The sequence below is a fragment of the Ailuropoda melanoleuca genome, chromosome 4 (assembly GCF_002007445.2).
Source record: "Ailuropoda melanoleuca isolate Jingjing chromosome 4, ASM200744v2, whole genome shotgun sequence".
Taxonomy (NCBI): domain Eukaryota; kingdom Metazoa; phylum Chordata; class Mammalia; order Carnivora; family Ursidae; genus Ailuropoda; species Ailuropoda melanoleuca.
The window spans coordinates 6,439,151-6,460,922 of record NC_048221.1 but is presented as its reverse complement, the minus strand read 5'-3'; the positions used below and the strand labels follow the sequence as shown (position 1 = coordinate 6,460,922).

The following is a 21,772-nucleotide window of genomic DNA, read 5'->3' as shown; positions in this document are numbered from 1 at the left end:
CCACTTCCCCTCTGGTAACTAACAGTTTGTTCTCTGTAGTTAAGACTCTGTTTCTTGATTTGTCTCTTTCTCTCTCATTTTTTCCCCCTTTGCTTGTTTTGTTTCTTAAATTCCACAGAGGAGTGAAATCATGGCATTTGTCATTCTCTGACTGACTTATTTCACTTAGTATTATACTCACTGGCTCCATCTGTGTCATTACAAATGGCAAGAGTTCATTCTTTTTGATGGCTGAGTAATATTCCATCACATACACATATCACATCTTCTTTATCTGTTCATATCTTAAGGGTCTGGGTTGCTTCCATCTCTTGACTATTGTAAATAATGCTGCAATGAACGTAAGGGTGCATATTATCCCTTTGACCAACGCACATTCCCGCCAACAGAGCACAAGTGTTCCCTTTCCCTGACCGCCTCACCAACCGTTGTTATCTCCTGTCTTTTTGATAACAGCCATCCCAGCAGGTGTGAGGTGACATCTCATCACAGTTTTGATTTCCATTTCCTTGGTGATGAGTGACTTTGAACACCTTTTCATGTGCCTGTTGGCCATTTGGATATCCTCTGTGAGAATACCTGTTTTTTTCTTTTGAAGATTTTATTTATTTATTTATTTGATAGAGAGGGAATGCAAGAAGGGGGACTGTGAGAGGGAGAAGCAGGCTTCCCGCTGAATAAGGAGCCTGACACAGGGTTTGACCCTAGGACGCTGGGATCAGGACCTGAGCCAACGGCAGACGCTTAAGGACTGAGCCACCCAGGTGCCCCAGGGATACCTCTGTTTTGATAGCCAAAGATCTCCAGACATTGCCAAATGTCCCCTGAGTGGGAGGCATAACTGCCCCCCATTGAGGACCACTGCTCTGAAAGTTCCCCTGGTGTCCCTTTTCCAGGCACTATTCCCAACCCCAGAACATTACTCCTATTTCCATCCCCATCCATGAGTCTTGCGTATTCGTGAACCTGTTGTGAATGGCAAGCGACAGCGCCTCACTGCATGGTCTTTGTACCTCCGTCCCTTCCTCTGTTCAGTGGGTTGATGAGCACCCCACCTCATAGAGACACCTCGAGAACCCAGTGAACCGTTACAGTCGGTGAAGGGTGGGGCTCAGAGAAAACATTGCGTAAATGCCACTTGTGAATGCTATGGTTTCATGTTAGCACTCTTAGCCCCTGGCACCCTTCTTCCTGGTTCCTCGATGCCTGGCATACAGTAGGTGGTCAGTCCACATTGTCACTGTTGTTGTCACAGTCTTCTAAGCGGACAAGCTGGCATTCTCCTGCAGGGAACTCCCTTCTCAGGCACCACCTGACAGTTCCTTCTTGAACGTCCTCTACCCCCCCCTTTTTTATGGCATTTGTGTGGGGGGTTCTCTGTTGTCCTAGAAACCCACTCCTCCTGCTGGTTCCGCGATGACACTGCGGGTTTCTTCTCCCACTTCTCTGAGCATGACCCCTCTGTCTCTGCTGCGAGCGTCCTTCCCTCCTGCCCGGTTGGTCTGGACCGGGACCCAGAGTCTGTTTTCTTCTGCTCTGATCCCACCGTTCTCTCCACACACCCGCAGAAGGACAGGCAGACCTCTGAGAGAGGAAAGCTCCCAGAGACCTGCCCTGTCATCCCTAATTCCCAAGTGGTCCCACTGGCATATCTTAGACACCCTCAGAGGTGGAGAGGGGAACGTGGATCCCCGTCGCTGTCATTAGTGCGGGAACTGCCAAGATGGGGGAGACAGAACAGAGAGAGGTGAAGGTATTTGTAGTTAAGATGATTAAGATTCCACAGTTAAACAATAATGATGTGATTGTCCTAAACAATTAGGATTATTTGTAGTGGGGAGTACTTGGATCCCGACGGCTTTATCCAATAGAAAGGGGCCTCAAGTCACATTGTAATTGTAGAATTCCCAGTAGCCAGGCGAAGAGAGTAAAAGGACATCAGGTGCAACTAAGTTTCATCAGATATTTTATTCAACCCAATATATCCAAATATGTATCATTTTAATAAGTAACCAGTACGAAAATGACCAAGGTGATGGTTTACGCTCTTCTCCCCACACTCAGTCCTCAAAATCCAGTGTGCGTTTCCAGCGACAGCCCATCTCACTTCAGACGCTAGGTTCTTCGTCTGAACTATTTGATCTGCATTGACGTTTCATAAAATTCCGATCGGAAAGGGACGTGCACATACCCGAGCTGCTGCAAGCCTACTCGCAGATTTTCCACGGACTAAAGGGAGGGTTGGCTTTGTAAATTAAGATGAAACGAAATTAGAAATTCAGATCCTAGTTGTACCAGCCGCCTTTCAAGTGCTCCAGAGCCCCACGTGGCTTACCGTGGGTGGCCCCATCGGGTGGCACGGGCATAGAACCTGAACATTAACCCAGAAGGTTCTGATGGACGGCAGCCTGGCTTTCCTCCAGGATTTCAGATCGGAGGCACTATTGACACTTGGGGCCGGGTAACTCACTGTCGAGGGGGCTGTCCTGGGCACTGTAGGGTGTCCAGTAGCATCCCTGTCCTCTACCCACTTGATACCAGTGCCGTCCCCTCTCCTGTCATGACAATCAAAACTGACTCCAGACATCATCCACTGTCCTCTGGGGGAAGAAATCACCCCTGGATGAGAAGCACCGTTCTAGATCAAAGCTGAGTTCAAATCCTAGCTCTGTCTGCTCTGTGAGAGCCGAGTGACTTTGGGCAAATTCTGAAGCCTCGGTGTTCTCATGGCCCCATGGAACAATGAATAGCAATCACCTTACAGAATGGCTGTGAGGTAAGACCCGGTTTCATCGTCCTGGTGATGACTGGAGGCCATGCCCGCGCATAGCTCGGTGTCCAGTAAACCAAGGCTGTGATCATCCAGTGTGAACCTGAACCCATTAGCCCCCGTGTCCCCCCTGGAGAGCAGGGCAGAGCGGGGCAGGACCTTGAAGTTGCTCAGGGGTACTCGTTGTCATGTTCTAGAGCAAGGAAATTTGAATTGCTTTTTTTAAAAAAGTATTTTATTTATTTACTTGCCAGAGAGAGAGAGAGCACAAGCAGGGGGAGCAGCAGGCAGAGGGAGAAGCAGGCTTCCCGCTGAGCAGGGAGCCCAATGTGGGGCTTGATCCCAGGACTCTGGGATCATGACCTGAGCTGAAGGCAGATGCTTAACGACTGAGCCGCCCAGATGCCCCCCAAATTTGAATTGCTTAAATGAGAAGAGTTTGGGGAATCCAGGGGTCTGGGGTGTGGTCCCAGTTGTGTCACTAATCTGATGCTTTGGGGTGCCCTGCTTTCCCCTCTGTGAGGTGGGAGGAGTGCATATGGTGGTCACCTCCAACAGGACCCAGTGGCTCTGCCTCTGTTTCTCCAGGATTGTTTTCTTAAAGAAGGGAGAGGGTGCCTTGGGGTAGAGAACCCTGAGTGGGGGTCGGGACAAAGGCCAGACCCCATTTCCCCCTTCCTGCCATCTCCAGTCTTTCCTAACCCTGTGTCTTTTCTCTGGACCACTCCCTTCCTCTCCCTCCCTCTCTCCCTCCCCTGCCTGGCCCAGCTGATCCATATCCTTCCGGACTTGGTGTACTACACGGCACTTCCTTCAGGAAGGCTTCCCTGATTCCCTGCCCCCTCCTGGTCTGAGCCAGGTGTCTCCTGTCAACCTCTACACTTCTGCTCTCCAGCTCAATCAGCTGTCTTGTTTGTTGTCTGTCTTGGCCAGGCCGCATGCGCAGAGCAGAGCGGGGGGCTCGTGGTGCATCTGTCCTAGGAGTGTGTGAAAGGGAGCAGGGCGAGATGACAGGAGAGTAGGTTTCTCTCCAGAGAAACCTGGGGGTTTCTCATCAGCTTGCCTTGACCCCGGGTTCTTGGAGTTTGGCTCTGGATATACGAGGCACGAGAGGTGTGAGGCCCCGTAGGGTGCCCGCTGCCCCCATCTTCACACCAGGCACCTGCATGTGCCTTCCCCTGGAGGAGCAGATAAGCCCACCCGTCAGGCTGTCAGAGGCTTGAGGAGTAGGGTGTCCCAAGTGCAAGACAAAGGAGGAGTGGAGGGGTGGTCGCTGAGGAGCACGGTGCCTGAGGAGGGCTGTTCTGTCCATCTGAGCGGGGTGGGTGGCTGGGGAGATGCACTTTCTGTTGTACAGCTCGAGCCAGGGGTGATAAGAAGCCTGCGGAGGCTACAGAGTTTTCAAGGAGGAGGCAGAATCCCAAATCCCCTCGCTGCACCCCTTTGCCAGCCCCTCATGCAACGATCCGCCCTGGCAAGGACAGCTGAAGGGTTCAGCTTGGGAGTGAGGGGCTGCAGATCCCGGGAGGGCCATGTGGGGCAGGGCGGGGGCGGTGCGGGCAGGGTGAGCTGGAAAGGTACAACAGGCCCAGCCCTCGGCTCCCCTGGCAGCCGGGCAGTTCCCACGTGGGAATGCGGTCTCCTGTCCACTCCCGCACATTCCGAAACGCTCAGAGCCAGACGTGCCTCCCCCAGGGAGGGTCCACCCAGCCTCAGTCTGGTGGTGCCAGCCCCGGAGCAGGAAGGTGTCCGGTGCCCGTCGGGGGCTTCAGAGAATGGGACGGGTCCCTGCCCTGGCTCCCTGTCCTCCCTTCAGCCCAGATGGTCCCATGGGGGTGTCTCGGTTTGACCGCAGTCCCGGGAGCCTGGCTTGGCTGGTGGGTGGCTGTCGCCTCTGTCCCTCCTCACAGAGGGTATCGGTCTGCGGGTGTTAGTCACCACATGGGCACTGAGAAATGCCAGCTGACCTTTGCCAGCAGCGAACCACGGCTTCCCCCGGGGCGGGCCCTGCCCCTCTAGGAAAGCTCAGCAAGGCGTGTCCTCACCACCCTCCCAGGAGCCAGGGCCGGGCTGGGCTGGGTTCAGTCACTGGGACTCGTTCAGGGGGTGAGGAGCGCAGCCCGGGCGGCCAGGCAGGAGCATGGGCTGGGAGGGCCCTGGACACCCGGGCCGCCGGCCCCGGCACCTGCTGCCTCTGGCTGTGGGCCTCCTCCTCCTCTGTGGCCCAGGTAAGTGGGGCTGGGCGGGGGCCGCTAGAGGAGAGGGACAGAGAGGACAAGGGCCTCAGGCTCCCCAAGCCCCCACGGGCACCCAGGAGGCCGGACAAGGCTGCATTTTCCCAACTGCCAGGCAAATTCACAAAACCACTGCGGTCACGAATGAGATACCCGCTGGGATCAGTGTAGAGATTGCCAGGCGTTGATTCCTTCCTGTGCTGGCTTCCTCACTGCCCAGGGGTTGTTTCCCTTGACATCTCTGCTCCCAGCACCTGCGCCTAGCTCTCAGGTGGGAAATGAGCCCGACGCAGCGCCGGGCTTCCCCACGCTCCTGGCTGGTGGGCCGGGCAGGCGGCCACCGGGTCACGAGGGCTGCGAGCCTGAGCAGGGGCACTGACGGCGGGGAGTCTGCCCAAACGGCAGGGTGGCACTGGGGTTGGCAGGGATTTCTAGGGGCACGGTCAGTGGAAGGGAGGGAAGGGCCGTCCTGGCAGGGAGATCAGGCCACGGCCAGGAGGCAGAAAGCTGCCAAGTGCGTTTGGGGTGGGTCGGTGTGATGTGAGTGTATTTGGGCCGCATGATGGGAGAATGCAGTTGGGGGGCAGCGGTGGGTGGGGGGAGAGGAAAGGCGGTCTGTGAGGTTTAGGGGAGGTGTGTTCTTAGATCCCAAAGGGGACTTTGCAGGCCTGTTGGTCATTTTGGGGGATTAGCGTGGGCCTCGTTGCCTAGACAAGCCCACCGGCCTCAGGGAGAGGCTGGGGCCCAGATTGTGTGTTCGCCTGCTGTGGGGAGAGACCGGGCTCCGTTCGGTATGGAGAGAAGGTCCACGATTCCCCACCTGTGGCCCCTGCACTGTCCAGACCCCTGGACTGTTTTACTCCAGCTGCTTCCTTGGAGGAAGTCTGGGCTTTCTAGCCAAACCTCTTGGGGGTGAAGACATCCGGAGGCTTGTAGAGGGGGGCATCTACCATCTGCCAGGTGCTTAAGGGAGGAGAAAGGACTGTCCTCAGTGTTTCACTGGGAAACGGAGGCCACCAGGGAGTGAAGGGCAGTCGAGAGGGGCTTCCTCATGAGACCCTGGACAGTGGTAGTCTGGGAACCGCCCTGCCCTTCCCTCACCCAGGCCAGGCTGCAGCTCCCAGAGCAGGTGGGGAAGGCTCCCCAGCCCCCCAGCCCTGAGTCACCGAGGCCCAGCTCTGGCCCCGGGGAAGAGCTTTGTGGTTAGATGTCATTGTGAGGCATCCACACAATGACCTGAATGGTGGGCGGGTTTGTATGGGACAACCCCACCACCTCCGTCCGATCCAATGGGGCGTGTCCCCCTGAGCTGTCCCCAAAGCACGCAGCCACAAACAGAGGCTGTTTAACAGCTTTTGTCCCTGAGGCTCACTTCCAAGTCTGATGCCAGGGTGCTGTTCGAGCTGGGTAAACTCCTGCTCCTGTCCTGGGGAGTGCTGGTCACCTGGACTGTGGGTTGACACCCCTCCCCACCGTCCCATCATTTCCATATACCTGAGACACCTCTCAGGGTAAGGGTTTCCCTGGAATCAACCCAGACACCCTCCAGGACTTTCGACTTAAATGCTGGGAAAGACTCCCTTAATCCCTGGGCAGAGATGAAAAGAAATCTAAATCTAGCCCTGACAGGCCAGACACTTAACCTCTCTGAGTTTCCCTCTCCCCAAAGAGTAATTTTTGAAAAAATTGCAGAGCTGGAGGAAATCCATTCCTCACTCACTCTCCCTCCACCTTGGACCCCATCCATGTTTTCCCACATCCATATCCTGTGCTCTTTCCCTCCTTGCCTGGGGGCTGAGACACTCCAAGATCCCCAAGGACCTTGGTAACGGTCATCGGTCATCTCATGTTGTGCACGTCCTCTGTGCCAGGGACTCATCTCCCGGAAAAGAGGAAAGATTTGTTCATGTTTCCCCTGAGGTTCAAGGAACAATCACCTTTCTTCCCAGTTACTGGGTGGCCTCCCCCCAAAAGGAAGGTGATGGGTCCAGGCAGGTGGGGCAGCCCTGGGCTTCTTTGTGTCCAGCTTGTTACCTGATGTTCCCAGGGCTGCCCCCAGGTGGGCAGTTTGAGCAGGTGAATGAGCTCCCTTCCCACCTTCTGGGAACGTCAAGGCCAGACACAGTGGCTTACCCAGGGACCTACCCACTTTTGACAGTAGACTCCGTGGTCCAGATGACTCTCCCCATTTCACAGACGAGGGGGCAGAAGCTCAGAGGACGGTCCCCCATGCGGCCAGGGGACAGCTGTGCTTGGAACCCGGGCTGTGATTCTAGACACCGTGCTCGGATTGCCCCGCTACGATTGAGATCTGGCTTCTGGATGCGGGTACCAGCCTGCTCCCTCGTCTTCCGGCTCCCTGCTTGGACCTCAGAGCTGCCCCAGAAGCTTTAGTGCATCACAGGTCTACAGCTGTGGGGGCATGTGTGCCAGGTCAGGAGGACACATCCCAGGAGAGCCACCACCTAGCTGTCCCGGTTTCCTGCAGACAAGGGTGTTCCTGGGATGTGAATCTTTAAGTGCTGAAATTGAGAAAGTCCAAGGGCAGACCACAAGTTGGTCCCTGTCCATCCTGGTCCGTGTCCTGTCCTTACTCCATTCCCGGCTCTTCTCCTGCCCGGTCTGGCACACTCCTCTGCCTTACGTGTGAATACTGGCTTCGCTAAGAACAGGCAGGAGAGAGGCAGCCTGGCCCTTATCCCTCTGCCTCTACGCTCCTGGCTGCCGATCCACATCTGCATGCTGTCCTGGGGGCGACGGGTCTCAGCCTGGCCCTAGCCATCAGCTCTGGCACGTGCACAGGCCGGTCTCCTGCTTCTCGGATGTCCCCTTGGTGCGGACGAGTGCTGACCAGAAGAGGGAGTTTGGGGCCGGAGTCCCATCTGGGTTCTTCGTGCTGCTCTCTGCTCCTTACCCCTGGGTGATGGGTCTTCCCCCTCCCGGAGTCTAAGTGGTTCCCTGTATTTGGATGACAAAGATGCAACACAGCGGAGCAGTTAGCAGTACTGACACTGGTGCCTGAGAGCTGGGTTCAAATCCCACCTCTGCCACTCCCTGGACAAGTGAGGTAACCTCTTTAAGCCTCCAGTTTCTTATCTATAATGTGAGAATAAATGTAGAATGGGGTAGTTGAGAAATCTAGATTAAATTAGAAGATAACTCCAAAATAGCGGTTCTCAACTGGGTGTGATTTTTGTTTTGCCCCCTGGGGACCACGGTGGTGTCTGGAGAGATTTTTGGTCATCACAGCCAGAGGGCAGGGCTACTGACATCTGGTGGGGAGAGGCCAGGGATGCTGCCAAACTTCCCGTTCTGGCTTCTTCCAGTGCATCCTTTTTGCAAGAAGCCTGCTCAGGGGCCTGCTGTCCTCTGAGCTGGGATTCACACATCGGGGGCTGTGCCTTCTTGGGAGTACTGGTCTCATCTCTGTCAGGGCCTCTGAGAACATTTACGCCAGTCTCTGGTTCCTGAGACATGCCACCGAGACCTCTCTGTGCTCTATTCCCCCCAAAGTGCATCCATCTCTTTAATTGCTTACAAGATGGGAACCTGGTCTACCCGGTCCTAAAGGTTCCTTGCTAAAGACCTAAAGGTCTTCCCTGACCTTCGCTCTGTTTTGAGATTTCATTCCTTACCAGTTGGAGGACAGAAAGCCAGTATGTAACCTCGGCTTTGGACTCTATACCAGAACCTTCTCAGAAAGAATGCTCTGTTCGGAGAAACAGTGAGCTGATATATGTCCCATGGCTCCTTGTGCCTTCCATTGCCTCCCACAGAGACCATCACGCCAAGCTCAGTGGAAAGAGGGGGTGGAGGGATAGCTGGTGACACTCAGTGAGGGAGAGAACTGTCTGTACCTTGGATATGAGAAAAAAAAATGATCTGTTTATCTTACCTCTGCATTAGGCTGTCCTGAGAAGGTAGAATACTGTGGTGCCAGGGAGCTTTGAAAGCTTTGGTTGGGTGCCTTTCCTCTCATCACTTGGTTGGTGTCCGTCTTCCGCACCCCCCTGCAAGCCCCCAGCCTTAGGTGTTTTTCCCAAAGCCACATCATCACCATAACAAAAGACACCTTTATAGCTCTCTCCACTTAGGAAATTCCAAGGGTTTTAGGAGTTCTTTGCCAAAAGAGGAACAAAGACCAAATATATGCATTTCTTATTACAAATCACACCACCACAGCTTCAAAGAAGACCTTCCGGGGAGGAGATGATTGAGCTGTGCATTTTTAAAATTCACATTACAGAAGAAAAGAAAATGAGCGGTGATACTTAATGTGGAAATGTTGGGGTTTAGAACAAATGGTCAAGAAAGTATTCCAGAGATGTCGTCAGTGCAAAAAGGTGATTTTTTTCAAGCACGGAGACAGGACCTGTGGGCAGAAAGAGCCGCACTGGGGTCATGAGGGTTGGCTGATTATATACTTTCAAGTTGGAAGGGGGTTAGGGAGAGTGTAAGTCTCTAAGGTTTCCAGGACCTTGAGGGGTCATTTACTAGTAGATGACCTTAGTCATGAGACCCTTCAGATGTCTGTCAGCTGGCCATATGCTTGAAGGGTGATTGCTAACATATATCTTGGGGACAGAGATAGAGGAAGTTTCCAAAGAACTTTTATATGTTCAAGGAGACTTACAGGGTCCTGGAAGTTGGGCTAATGTTAAGCGAAGACTGCTTTTTGCCTTTTAGCAAAGTAGTAACAGGGAGGCAGCTGGGTTCCTAGAGGAAGGTCACTCTGCCTGTTTCAAGGACTTGTCAAGGGGCTGAAAGTTGTAAGGAAATTTTTTTTAATGTTTACATTTATGTACATATTTAATGTTTACAGCCTCTCTCTTTCAAAGTTAAAGATAAAAATAATCAAACTTAGATCACAATTTAAAAATAAAGTAATAAGGGGCGCCTGGGTGGCGCAGTCGTTAAGCATCTGCCTTCGGCTCAGTGCATGATCCCAGCATTCTGGGATGGAGCCCCACATCAGGCTCCTCTGCTGGGAGCCTGCTTCTTCCTCTCCCACTCCCCCTGCTTGTGTTCCCTCTCTCGCTGGCTGTCTCTGTCAAATAAATAAATAAAAATAAAGTAATATGCTAATCAACAACAACAAAAAATGCAGACTAACAAAAAAATTCACTAAGACACTAAAATGACTTTTAAATGAACTAAGAAGAAACAAATGTCAAATTACGGTCATGTAGCTTTCACAATGCAGTTATAAATTAGAAACTTCAGGAGTTTGCCCTAAAACAGAACCTTAATCCTAGTTTGAGCAAGAGTAGCAATTACTAATAAACAGCACCTAAAGGACATAATTGTATTGAATAATGCTCTTTTAAAAAAATTATCACAATACCTTTTTATTTTTAAAATTTTTAACTTAAATTCAATTTAATTAACATATAGTGTATTACTAGTCTCAGAGATAGAATTTAGTGATTCATCGGTTGTGATGAGGTTGTGGGATACAGGTGAGGTTCAGTGGGGTGGAATCTGGAATCCACGACCAAGAAAGAATTCTCGAGACCTCTTTGTTGCAAAATGGTGGTTTATGAAAGCACGGGGACAGGACCTGTGGGCAGAAAGAGCTGCTGCCCCTGGGTTGTGAGAGGTGGCTGATTATATGCTGTGGGGTTGGGGGAGGTAAGGAAAAAGGGAGGTTTCAAGACTCACAGGATACCAGAGGCCTTGCTATGGTCAAGTTAAGGTTGTTTTTTCCTCTAGTAAGGCATCACATGAAGATAGGTGGGAATATCCTGGAGGAACATTACACTGTGCCCGCCTCAAGTATCTGTTGATGGGCTGCAGGTTACAATGACATTCAATTGTATCTACATTCCCTTCCGGAAGCTGGGTTATTGATAGAAATGCTTTGTTCTTGTAGATTGCTAAAACATTTGCAAACTGAGGGAGACTCAAGTCTTGCAGGATTGTGGTTTCTATAGGTTAACTGTTTCTTTTTCCTTTAGCATAGCCAGGACCTGAGGAATGTCACACACATCCCCTGGCGGGGGAGGGGTTGCGGGGGGGTGTGTGTGTGTGTGTGTGTGTGTGTGTGTGTGTGTGTGTGTCAGTTTTTGCTTTGTCCTCAGCTTGCCTTCTGTTCCCTCATCAGTTGCATCTAACACCCAGTGCTCATTACATCACCTGCCCTCCTTAATGCCCATCACCCAGTTACCCCATCCCCCACCTACTTCCCCTCCTGCAACCCTCAGTTTGTTTCCTAGAGTTCAGAGTCTCTTATGGTTTGCCTCCCTCTCTGATTTTATCTTATTTTATTTTTCCTTCTCTTCCCCTATGTTCATCAGTTTTGTTTCTTAAAGTCCACATATGAGTGAAATTGTATGGTGTTTGTCTTTCTCTGACTGACTTATAAGTTGTAAGGGAATTTATTTTTTTCCTTTTGCCTCCATTCCCCACATCAGCATTTATTTTCCTTCTCAGACTTTCCTGTAAATTCCAGTGGAAGGAATGTGTGCACATTGTAGAACACTTAGAAAATTCAGTAAGGACAAAAGAATGACTACACGAGCTTGAACTGAATCTTGAGTGATGAATGGGTATTAATTTGTGAAAAACGAGAATGATAACTGGACAGAAGGAAAAGAGGAGTGCAGAATTATGATCTGTTTGGCTGGGGAACTGCAAGAATGTTGCTATGACTTACAGAAGGTGACGGGAAAGATGTTGTGGGAGGTACAGCTGGGGCGAGTTTTCTGGACCTCAGGCTTCCTGACCTTTGGGGTCCAGTCTTCTTTGCAGGGCTGGCTGGTCTGAGCCTCTGGGGTTTGTGGCGGCATCCCTGGCCTCTGCCACTAGGTGGCAGCAGAGCATCACTTGTTGTAAAAACCCAAACTGGCCCGGCGAGGGGGTGGTGGTGGGGGTCAGAACTCGGTTGAGAACTGGTGTAAGAGGCAGAGGCAAGGTGGATCGTTAGGGACACAAAGTGCAGAGATCCCAGTTATATCATGCAACAGAAAAAATTGCAGGGAGCCCACTGGCAGCCAGCAGCCTGCTCTCAGGGGCTAAGTCTTAGACCTGTCCCCAAAAGGCAAATGCTGACCCGTCCCTGCTTGACCCCGTGGGCCTCCTTGGGTCCGGTGCTCCTACCCCATCCCGGACCACGAGGCCGCAGCACTTAATCCACATGGGCACACGCAGGCACCAGTTTGCCATGTGAGGTTCTTGCTGGTGTGACCACAGTGAACAAAAGTGCCCTGTCTTTTACTTCCCCAGCTGAGACCACGACCAGAACCTCTGCTCCTGGAAGAGAGAACAATCTGACTGTCACCAGCAGGGCAACAGGTGATGCTCAGGTGTCCTCACCCCACCCAGGGCACAGCACCAGCATGGCTGCCCCGGGGAGCTCTGAGCACCCCAGAGCACCCCTTCCCAGCACCCCAACAGCCATGTCACAGACCCAGGCAGGCTCAGTTCAGTCCACTGGTGAACCCCAGCACGCTCGGTGGACAGAGACAAATCCTGGAGTGGCATCAAACATCATGGAAACCGCCGTCAGCCCTTCTCCTCCTGTGGAAGTCCCTGGGCTCTCCACACTGAAGAGCAGCACCCCCAAAGGAACTTCACCCAGAGAAGCCATGGAAGCCAGAGGTGACCCCATCACCCACTGGCAGACTGTCCCCACCGGGGTCACGGTGACAGGAAGCAGCAGCACAGGGAGTAGCGGGGTCACAACCGGTCCCCCCCCAGAAAGCACTGCTTCATCTGAGACGCCCACAGGTGTGAGTCAGACCATGAAAAGTGCCCCTGTCACCTCTCCATCTGAGACGGGGACAGCTGCTGGTTCAAGTACAACAGGAGGGACTCACTCATCACCTGAGATGCTTTCTCCTACTTATCCTGAGACCTCAGCTAGGGCGACCCCGGATTCCAGGGAGCCGACGAGCCCAGGACTGAATCCGTCCAACGCTAGACGTCCCTCGGCCTCCCCTGAACCCGGTTCTGAGGGAGACGCCACGCCAGCCTCCCGTGTATCTCCGCCGTTGCCTGCTCCAGATCTGGGCGATCAAGGGTCAGCCTCCAGCACTTTCTCAGCACAGACAGTGACCTCTTCTCTGTCCGCAGGGACCCCTTTTCCCATGACACCAAGAAATACAGCTGCAGGTGCTTCTGGGAGAGTCACAACTTTGACCTCTGCCCTGGCCCATCCCTCTCCCTCAGGGGAAGGGACAGTGGGGAGGGTGCTCGCCCCCAGCACCTCCCCAGAAGCCCCAGACATACCCAGGACACTGGCGTCAGAGCCGTCAGGTGGCCCCACAACCCTCAGCATCACCAGCGTTTCCAGAATGAGAACTTCCCTTTCTCCATCGCCCTCCCCTGCCTCAGAAGAGACCAACACAGACTCAGCGGGCCCTGAGTTTCCTGCAGCTAATCGGTCATCTCGGGCCTCCGCCTTTTCTTCCGCGGCAGCGAGGTCACAGACCCACGAGAGCGCGGTTAATGATCCCCCTGCCCTTCGCAACAGCGCCCGGCCGGAGACCAGTCCCAAATTTGAGACAAAGTCCCCTTCCGCACGAAGCTCTCTTCCAGCCGCTGCCACTCCCCCTGCTGCTACCAGTATGGTTCCTAGAACCAGTCCCCTAAACACTGGCTCCGTGGAAGGAATGTCTCCGAGGGAACCTTCAACGGCCACGCTCACAACACACAACACGGGAGGCCCAGCCACTGACGGTGCTTCCAACAGGGTCCATCCCACAAGGGGACACGGCGGCCACCTAAAGTTGGGAACTACGCACCTGCCCTCTGGAACCACATCCCCCACTGAGACGTCCATGGATGCAGCCTTGGCCACGGACAGGGTCCCAGTCTCAGCAACCGCGTCTCAGTCCCTGGCTGCTGCCAGCACCGTGGGGAAGACAAGCCACTCGCCTGGTACGTCGTCTGACGCCCTCTATCCTGTGCCGTCTGCAGGGATGACGGTTTCTGGCGATGAGACCAGCCCACCTCTCACTCCAGAAACAGCCACAATTCACTCACCTCCGGAGCCCGGCTCTACGAGAAGTGGCTGGCCCAGCCTTCCGGCTTCTTCTCCTTCTGCTCCTGCTGCCGAAGCCGCAGTGACCACCACGTCTGTACCCCAGAGTAGCACCCCCGCAGGCATGCTAACAGGTATATGGGACCCGCCCAGCTTACCTTCCGCGACGTCCTCATCACCTAGGGAGCCCCCAGCCGGCCCCGATGCAGGGAGACGCGCCACCGTTGCCCGGGGTACGTCAGCCCCATCAGTGGGGTTGTCAGAAGAGAGAGTCCCTGCCTCCAGCACCCACCCGGAGTCAACAGACTCATCCGGCTTCAGCCCCGGAGCACGCACCAGTTCAGAGCGTCCCGGCACGGTGGTGGAAACTGGCTCTTACCCACCCCTCACCGCTCCCCCTGTGAAGACCACCACCACTGTAGCAGTAGCAGAAATGGACACTGAGGAGACCTCTTACTCTTCTGGATTACCCCCTGAGGTGTCCGTTCCTGGAAAGACCAGCACCAGTGGTACCACATACATCACCTCTCCGGATCCCAGCACGACACGTTCAGCTCAGGTCTCCTCCTCCCGCCCAGTGAAGGAGCTCAGAACCACAGGCACCTACAGAACAACAGAGTCCCCCAGCCCAGCTACTCGCCCCGAAGGCCCTAAAATCCCGAGGATGCCGGGTCCTGCTAGCCCAGCCCCAGGAGCATGGACCAGCACAGAGACAGCTGAACATGCCACTGGATCCCAGGGCACAGATCCGGCAGAAAAGTCCCCTGGATTCAGGACTCAGTCCACCCCACGACCCGCGTCTGTGGCGGCCTCTGTCTCCCCTGCCTCTGGAAACAGCGCATGGGAACTGCCCTCTGATGCCTCAGGTGAGTCCTTGACCAGTAAGGAGAACACAGTCACTTCTTGGCTGTGGGCTCTCACTACGTCTCTCCCCGTGGTCACGTGGCTGAGTACCAGCTCGACAGAGGACGCAGCCTCAGCTGCCCCTGATGCCTCAAGTCCGAGTCTATCCAAGACAACGTTGGTTACGTCTACACCTGTAAGTTCCCGTGAACTTTCAAGTCCGGGGGTAGACAGCAGTGCTTTCCAAAAAAAAGATTTGACCACCGTGGGCCAGCACCGAGGAGCGGGTACAGCCACAGCCTCCCACCGGCTCACCCTGGGCCCAGAAACAGATGCAACCACCTCACTGATTTATTCACCCTCAGATATTTCAACTAGAGGTATCACAGCCTGGGGGACAAGAGGCAACATCAATGGGTCTGAATCCAGACCTTCGGGCCCCCCCAGCACAGAAGCCGGACAGAGCTCCTCTCCACCCCTCCCCATTAGTCCTCCATCAATAGAGCCCACGTCCCCAGCGGCACTCACTGCTTTGACATCCAAGACAGGACTCGCACCATCAGAGGCAGCAAGCCTGGTCAGCTCTGTGCCCGAAGATGAGCCAAGCTCACCTCCCCAGTGGTCTACACAGGCTCCGCGTCTCGCTTCCAGCTCCGTGGAAACCAGCGGAGCGGTGACTCGGACATCTGACCGTGGAAAAACCACGGTCGATCTGGGAATAAGTTTAGTCGCCAAAGGGAATTCATCTCTGTCTTTAACTCCAAGCACTCCTGGAAGGCAAAGCGGCCCCTGGTCAGCATCATCACTGACTATAAGGAGAGCTGGGCCAGGATCCTCTTCTTTGGCCTCTTCTGTGCCCCCCGAGGTGGCTGCCGCATTGGGCATTTCCCCCACAATGGGGGAAACTGCTTCCTCTTTGGCCTCTGTACTGCTGGGCACGAGATCTTCCCCGTCTCCCCCCGTGGCCACGTCTTCCGTGGGCACTGGCGAGGATGCAGGGACAAGCTCCACCGTGCCGCAGTCCCGCTCATCCTCTGGAGGGGGAATAAATTCCTCTATTTACACATCCCCCACCATTAGCAACAGTCCTGATGCTTCCGATCTGTCTGCCACAGCCCTGACCCCGGCCTCTCCCTTAGATCCCACAGCTTCGACCTGGGTCTCCTTCTCACCATTTACCCGCATTCTGGCACGGACTAGGCACCCTTCTCCCAGGACTAGAAACGGGGGGCTAGAGCACGGCAGCCTGGGAGCAGAGACTGAGCCGGCCGGAACTTCGTCAGGAGCGTTAACCTCTTCTGGAGCCGAGACAGAGCCCCCCCGGACACCCACCTTTGCATTGTCAGAGGCCCCACCCCGCAGAGGTGAGACTCCAGGGTCAGGAATCCGCTGTTCCTGATCTGACAGCTTGCCCCATTCATGAGTAAGGACCCGCCGCGTCTGCCTCCTTGGAAATGGGTTTGTTTTCCTTGGTTGGTCATTGAATGTGGTAAGAAATCCCCTGCCCTGTTTTTAACAAGGTATTTGACTTGCATTCATTCAGGATTCTGGCTGCAGGGAAATGCCCAGTTGGCCCAGGTGGCCGCTTTAGCTCCCTGTATCTGGTTTTCTAGATCACTGTAAAAGTCGCCTGCTCGTACCCAGAGTGTGGGGTTGCTCATCCATATTGGGCTTTGTAGCTATTCCCGATGAATATCATATTTTTTTTAAAAAGATGTATTTGTTTATTTGAGAGAGAGAGAGAGCATGAGCAGGGGGAGGGGCAGAGGGGGAGGAAGAGGGACAAGCAGACTCTTCGCGCATCGTGGACCTGACACAGGGCTTGATCTCACGACTCTGAGATCAGGACCCTGAGATCATGACCTGAGCTGAGACCGAGAGTCGGAGCTTGACCAACTGCACTACCCAGGCTCCCCACGCATGTCACAATTTTTTTGAATGTTTTTTTATTATATTATGTTAGTCACCATACAGTACATCCCTGGTTTTTGATGTAAAGTTCGATGATTCATTAGTTGCGTATAACACCCAGTGCACGCATGTCACATTTTTAAAAAACTTCTCTTTTATTGAGGTAAAATCTATAGTTCAGCAACACTCAGCACATTCCCATGGCTGTGCAACTGTCCCCGCCATCCGTCTCCAGAACTTTGGTATCTTCCCAAACTGAGACTCTGTTCCCATTAACCACTAACTCCTCCTTTTCCACTTCTCCTCGCATCTGCAATCACCATTCTGCTTCTGTCTCTATGAATCTGATGGTTCTGCGTACCTCACATACGCGGAATCATGTAGCATTTGCCGTTTTGTGTCTGCCTTATTTCACTTAGCAGGATGTTTTCGAAGTTCATCCGTGTGGTAGCAGGTCTCAGAGTTTCCTTCCTTTTTAAGGCTGAATCGTATCCCATCATGAATATACACCACCTTTCGTTTATTCACACGTGGTTGGACATTTGGGTTGTCTCACCTTTTGTCTTTCATGAATCATGCTGCTATGAACAGTAGTGACAAATATCCGTTTGAGTCCTTTTAATGCTTTGGGGTAAAAATCCAGTAGGAGAATCACTCCACACTATGGTAGAATGCTACTGTTTTATGTTTAGGTTTTGAAACTTCTTCTCGGGTCACCTGTTCTCACCCAGAGGAGAATCAGCCCATCGTGACTAAGCTTCCCTAGGTATCCCTGGTGGGCGATCCTTCTTGGGAAGACTGGTGGGAATAGAAGTATGTGGCTTCTGTGTCTCGTCTTCCTGCAATGACTGATCACATCACCTTAGTTGTCATTACCTGGAAAACAAACAGCTTCCCATCAGGAATCTGACAGTCTTTCCTGACACTCTCTAGTGTATGCCCTCCACTATGTCCTATTGGAATATCCGATTTGAAGTCCCCTGGGCAGCCATCTGCCTCACTCATATACCTCTTTGACCAGCCCATTCTTTATAGAATAGACCAGCTCTTTGATGCCCCTGACCTCCAGACTTTATATGGATTCCTTTGATGCTGAAACTAAAGAGAGAAGAGGATCAATTACTGCCCATTAATATCTTATTCCGTTGTGCTTGTTCACGGCACAAGTCTTGTGCAAGGTTGGCATTCAAATTACCCTAACGCTATGTTCTCCTGTCTCTAGTCTTTGAATAACACTTCCTTGTAAATAATCTTTGTTTCCAAAGTGTGCACATCCTGATTTTTCTCGAGTGCCTTCCTTCTAAACTGACCAATATCCATCCAACCCACCTGTCTCTCCTACAGGCACTGACGGGACTGTGGTGTCCATTACTAACTTGCCCACACATGAAAGTTCCTCAGGGCTGAACAGTGATCCTTCGACACCTGTGACAGTGGTCGACCCTGAAGGTATGATAGCTGCTGCTTAACTTTGTCTTTCGAGAAACCATGTTTTCTGTTCTGTGGTAAACTGTGCTTTTGTTAGAACTAGTCTGAGAAGTTGGTACCACCTGCAGTTCTCCTAAGAATGTAGGTCTCTTGGACCTGTTTCTTCAATGTGGGTCTTAAGTATCTCCAAGAACACAAGAGATCATTCTGTGTTCGGAACGTGTTCATTAGTATGTGGCTCTTACTGAAAGAAGCCCAAAACTAGCATGATAAGAATTGATCAGGGAGGGGCGCCTGGGTGGCTCAGTTGTTAAGCGTCTGCCTTTGGCTCAGGTCAGTGTCCCAGGGTCCTGGGATCGAGCCTTGCATTGGGCTCCCTGCTCGGGAGGAAGCCTGCTTCTCCCTCTCCCACTCCCCCTGCTTGTGTTTCTTCTCTTCCTGTCTCTCTCTGTGTGTCAAATAAATAAATAAAATCTTTCAAAAAAAAAAAAAAAGAAAGAATTGATCAGGGATGGTTGATGGCTCCTGGAATGATCCTTACATGGGAAAAAGCCACCATTTTGGAAGATGTGATGCCATGAGAAAGTCAACTCTGGGTCCCAGAGGTTTTTCGGAAAAGGAAATGGTTCTCTCTTGTCAGGAAGAAGTGATAGAGGTTTGGAGACTGACCTATTTTATAATCTAATTTTCCCTGCACTTAGCTTCCTTTAAAGGCCAAACAGGAGTTTCCAAAATGGGAAATAGTAAGAGAGGATGGGTGTTAAATTATGGCCTAATTCCTTAGAAATAATATTCAGCAGTCAAGGGTTTCAGATGGGGGAACAGGGACCACAGGCAGGGGTGAATAAGGCCAGGTATGGGGAAGGACCAGTACATGTAGAAAAGGAGGGACAGACACTCCCCCAGGTGGTCAGAAACAAGATTTGTTATATGTTCTCTCAGGACAAACTCAAAAGGTATTAATCTATAATCATGGGAAACCTCACCACAATCACTAATACTTCCCAAAATCCAAAATCATGAGTACATCTTTTAGCAATGGAGGGCTAAGGGGACAGCTACACCGTATCACGTCACAGCTTCTCCTGCTGGCCAGTGGATGCCCACCATGTTTGCTGAGACTTCAGGAGTAGATCAGACAGACAACACTGTATGTTTCCATTACTTCTGAGAATGCAAGCACACAGCCTTATGTAAATGATCCCTTTCTCGATACTCTGCCCGACCCTGCATCTACCTTGATCTGGACAACTCGTGAATACCCATCATCAGCAACTATCACCGGTCAACTGCTCAGAGAGATACAAGTTCCCGGGAACTCATTCTGGAGCCTGAAACCAGCCTATCCAACTCAATATAGGCCTTCTCTTCAGGATCCAGGACAGATGGGGACAAGCATTCTTGGGTGGTCAGCAACACAGGAGTGGCCGTCATAGGAACACCAGTCCTTACCAGCACGGAGGGCAAACAGTTCTCCCTCAACTCTCACCATGGCATTTACAATGTCAGGGCACAAGTCCCCGGTAGCAGTGACCCCTCCTGAAGGAAATCTGACTGAGTATGAGTTCCAAGGGACAAAGCTTGAAGCCTTCTACCCTAGAGATGACAATGTCACCCATTTTCAGAGGAGAGGTACCACTGACCACTGAGATGATGGGGGTCTCGGCCAACTGATGGGTCACTCACTCACATGAGAGCACAGAAACTGAGAACAGTTCTCCAACTTGGATCAGTACCTCAGCGGAGACACTAGCTGCTTCTGAGACCCCCACAGACACAGAGGGAACTCATCCTTTCACGGATGTAGTGGTGGCCACTTCTGGGGCTGACCATGTTCCTCTGTTCCTACCCACTCAGAATCACACAAGGTCACACCACCAATGGTTACAGCTTCACTCTGGAGGCCACCAGCCTTTACATTTCAGCCTCCGTTCTTCCTAAGTCTGCAAGAACTGGGGCAGAATCTGGTTCCTCACGATCTCTTGGACTGAGGGAGACTAGTACTTCTCAGGATTCCAGCATAGGCACAGACTCAGCATGGTCTTTCCCCAAATGTTCTATGACGCTGTTACTGAAGTCACTGGGACTGAGTTCACTTCCTGTGACAGAGTACCTGGCCCAGATTTACTCAGTCAGTGGCTGACACTGACATCCCCGGCAGAACCAACATCAGCCATTCTGTTTCCCCTCCCATGGCAGATTCTTTACACGACACTGTCAACACACCAACAACCCCATCTAGGACTACAGCAAACAGCACTCTTACTCTGGACACCACAACCTGCTGGGAAGGGTCCCCTCTGCTGAGACTCAGGGTTTTTCACTCCCAGAGACGCCACTCCCAGGAAAAGAGTTAGAGGCTCCATCATAGACAAGACCTCCTTTTGAAGAAGAGACCAAATCTCTGTCCTCCTTGGTGCCTGCCCTAAGTTCGATCTCAGCTTATTCTATTTCCTCCAAAGCAGAGAGATCCAGAACCCCTAATTCTCCTCCACCTGCCTCAGGACTAACAGCATCCACATCACCCACAAACATTCAATCCTGGAAAACCACAGCTTCCCCAGGCACTGGCTCCCCAGAAGATTCCTTCTGGTCCCTGAGCACTACTGTGGGAGAAGACAGGACCTCTGAGGTAACTTCTCTGGCCAGGCCACCGAAGGTCACCACATATGGTGTAGCTGTGACAATAGCCACTGAGGAGAGCTCCCCTGATGTAAGACCAGCTTAGCTGCAGGCCTTGATAACTCTATTCCATTTACAAGTAAGAACCTTGTTCCTGACTTCCCTTGCATTGCCATTCTGAGATTTGCTGGCTACTATTCGATGAGGAGGAGAGAGAATTCCTTCTAAGAATGCCCTTCTGGTCCCACATAGCTAGTAGGGATCATTTACTTTCTCTGTGTAACTAGTGACACTTTCAGCATCCTTGGGTCCAAATTCAGTTTTTTCCAGTAAGAGCCTACCTTTCCCCTCCCCAGATATGAAGTCTCATGATGATAGTTATAAAAGAATGATAAAGGAAAATGACAAAGTACATAACGAAGACATATTATTTGTATGTGTTTACTAATCTGATATAGTAATCCATGGTATAATCCTGATTTTACTTATGGAGTCTAAAACGTGGGAGGGAAAAAATTAACCAATGGTGAATTCACATATTGGAGGTGACAGAGACAGAGTATCACCAAATGCTTTTGCTTGAGACCAATCGATTCAGCAGTCCCACCATCAACGAGAAGCTCTTCTAACGATGCATGCCATCTTGTGGGTTTGATTTCATGCCAACAAAAGAATTCTTCCTTGCAACGTGCCTTCTCAGAGACAGATGAAGACATGGCTGAGCCAGTGTCTATGCAAGCATTTCTTGGGTATGCACACCTTGAGGGAATGCTAGGCTGACACCTCAATCCTCTTATCCTTCAGGGACACAGGAGTCTGTGGCAGCCACCACTGGGGAGCTGAGTGAGGGAACATATGGAGGCACCACGTGGTCAACGGGTGACCGTGCGTCTCTGGTGACTACCGTCAGCCTGGGTAGGTATGACCATCTGTGTATACTGTGCTTAACACTGGTCTCTGGAGTGAAATGAGTGCCCGAGT

At 52.2% G+C, this 21,772-nt stretch overlaps 1 protein-coding gene across 1 annotated transcript; it reads left to right on the top strand.

The window, feature by feature from the left end:
- The first annotated feature begins 4,867 nt into the window (after positions 1 to 4,867).
- Positions 4,868 to 18,277, top strand: LOC117801841 (mucin-16-like). Its single transcript, XM_034657718.1, has 3 exons — positions 4,868 to 4,998; positions 12,229 to 16,194; positions 18,086 to 18,277. Exons 1-3 carry the CDS (start codon positions 4,911 to 4,913, stop codon positions 18,208 to 18,210), a joined length of 4,179 nt encoding a protein of 1,392 aa, XP_034513609.1. The 5' UTR covers positions 4,868 to 4,910; the 3' UTR covers positions 18,211 to 18,277.
- The last annotated feature ends 3,495 nt before the right edge of the window (positions 18,278 to 21,772 follow it).

Bases quoted from the DNA above. Each gene is read 5' to 3' on its own strand.
- LOC117801841 (XM_034657718.1), top strand. From the start codon at position 4,911: ATGGGCTGGGAGGGCCCTGGACACCCGGGCCGCCGGCCCCGGCACCTG. The intron at 4,999-12,228 runs GTAAGTGGGGCT...TTACTTCCCCAG, and splicing joins CCTCCTCCTCTGTGGCCCAG to CTGAGACCACGACCAGAACC. The intron at 16,195-18,085 runs GTGAGACTCCAG...TCTCTCCTACAG, and splicing joins AGAGGCCCCACCCCGCAGAG to GCACTGACGGGACTGTGGTG.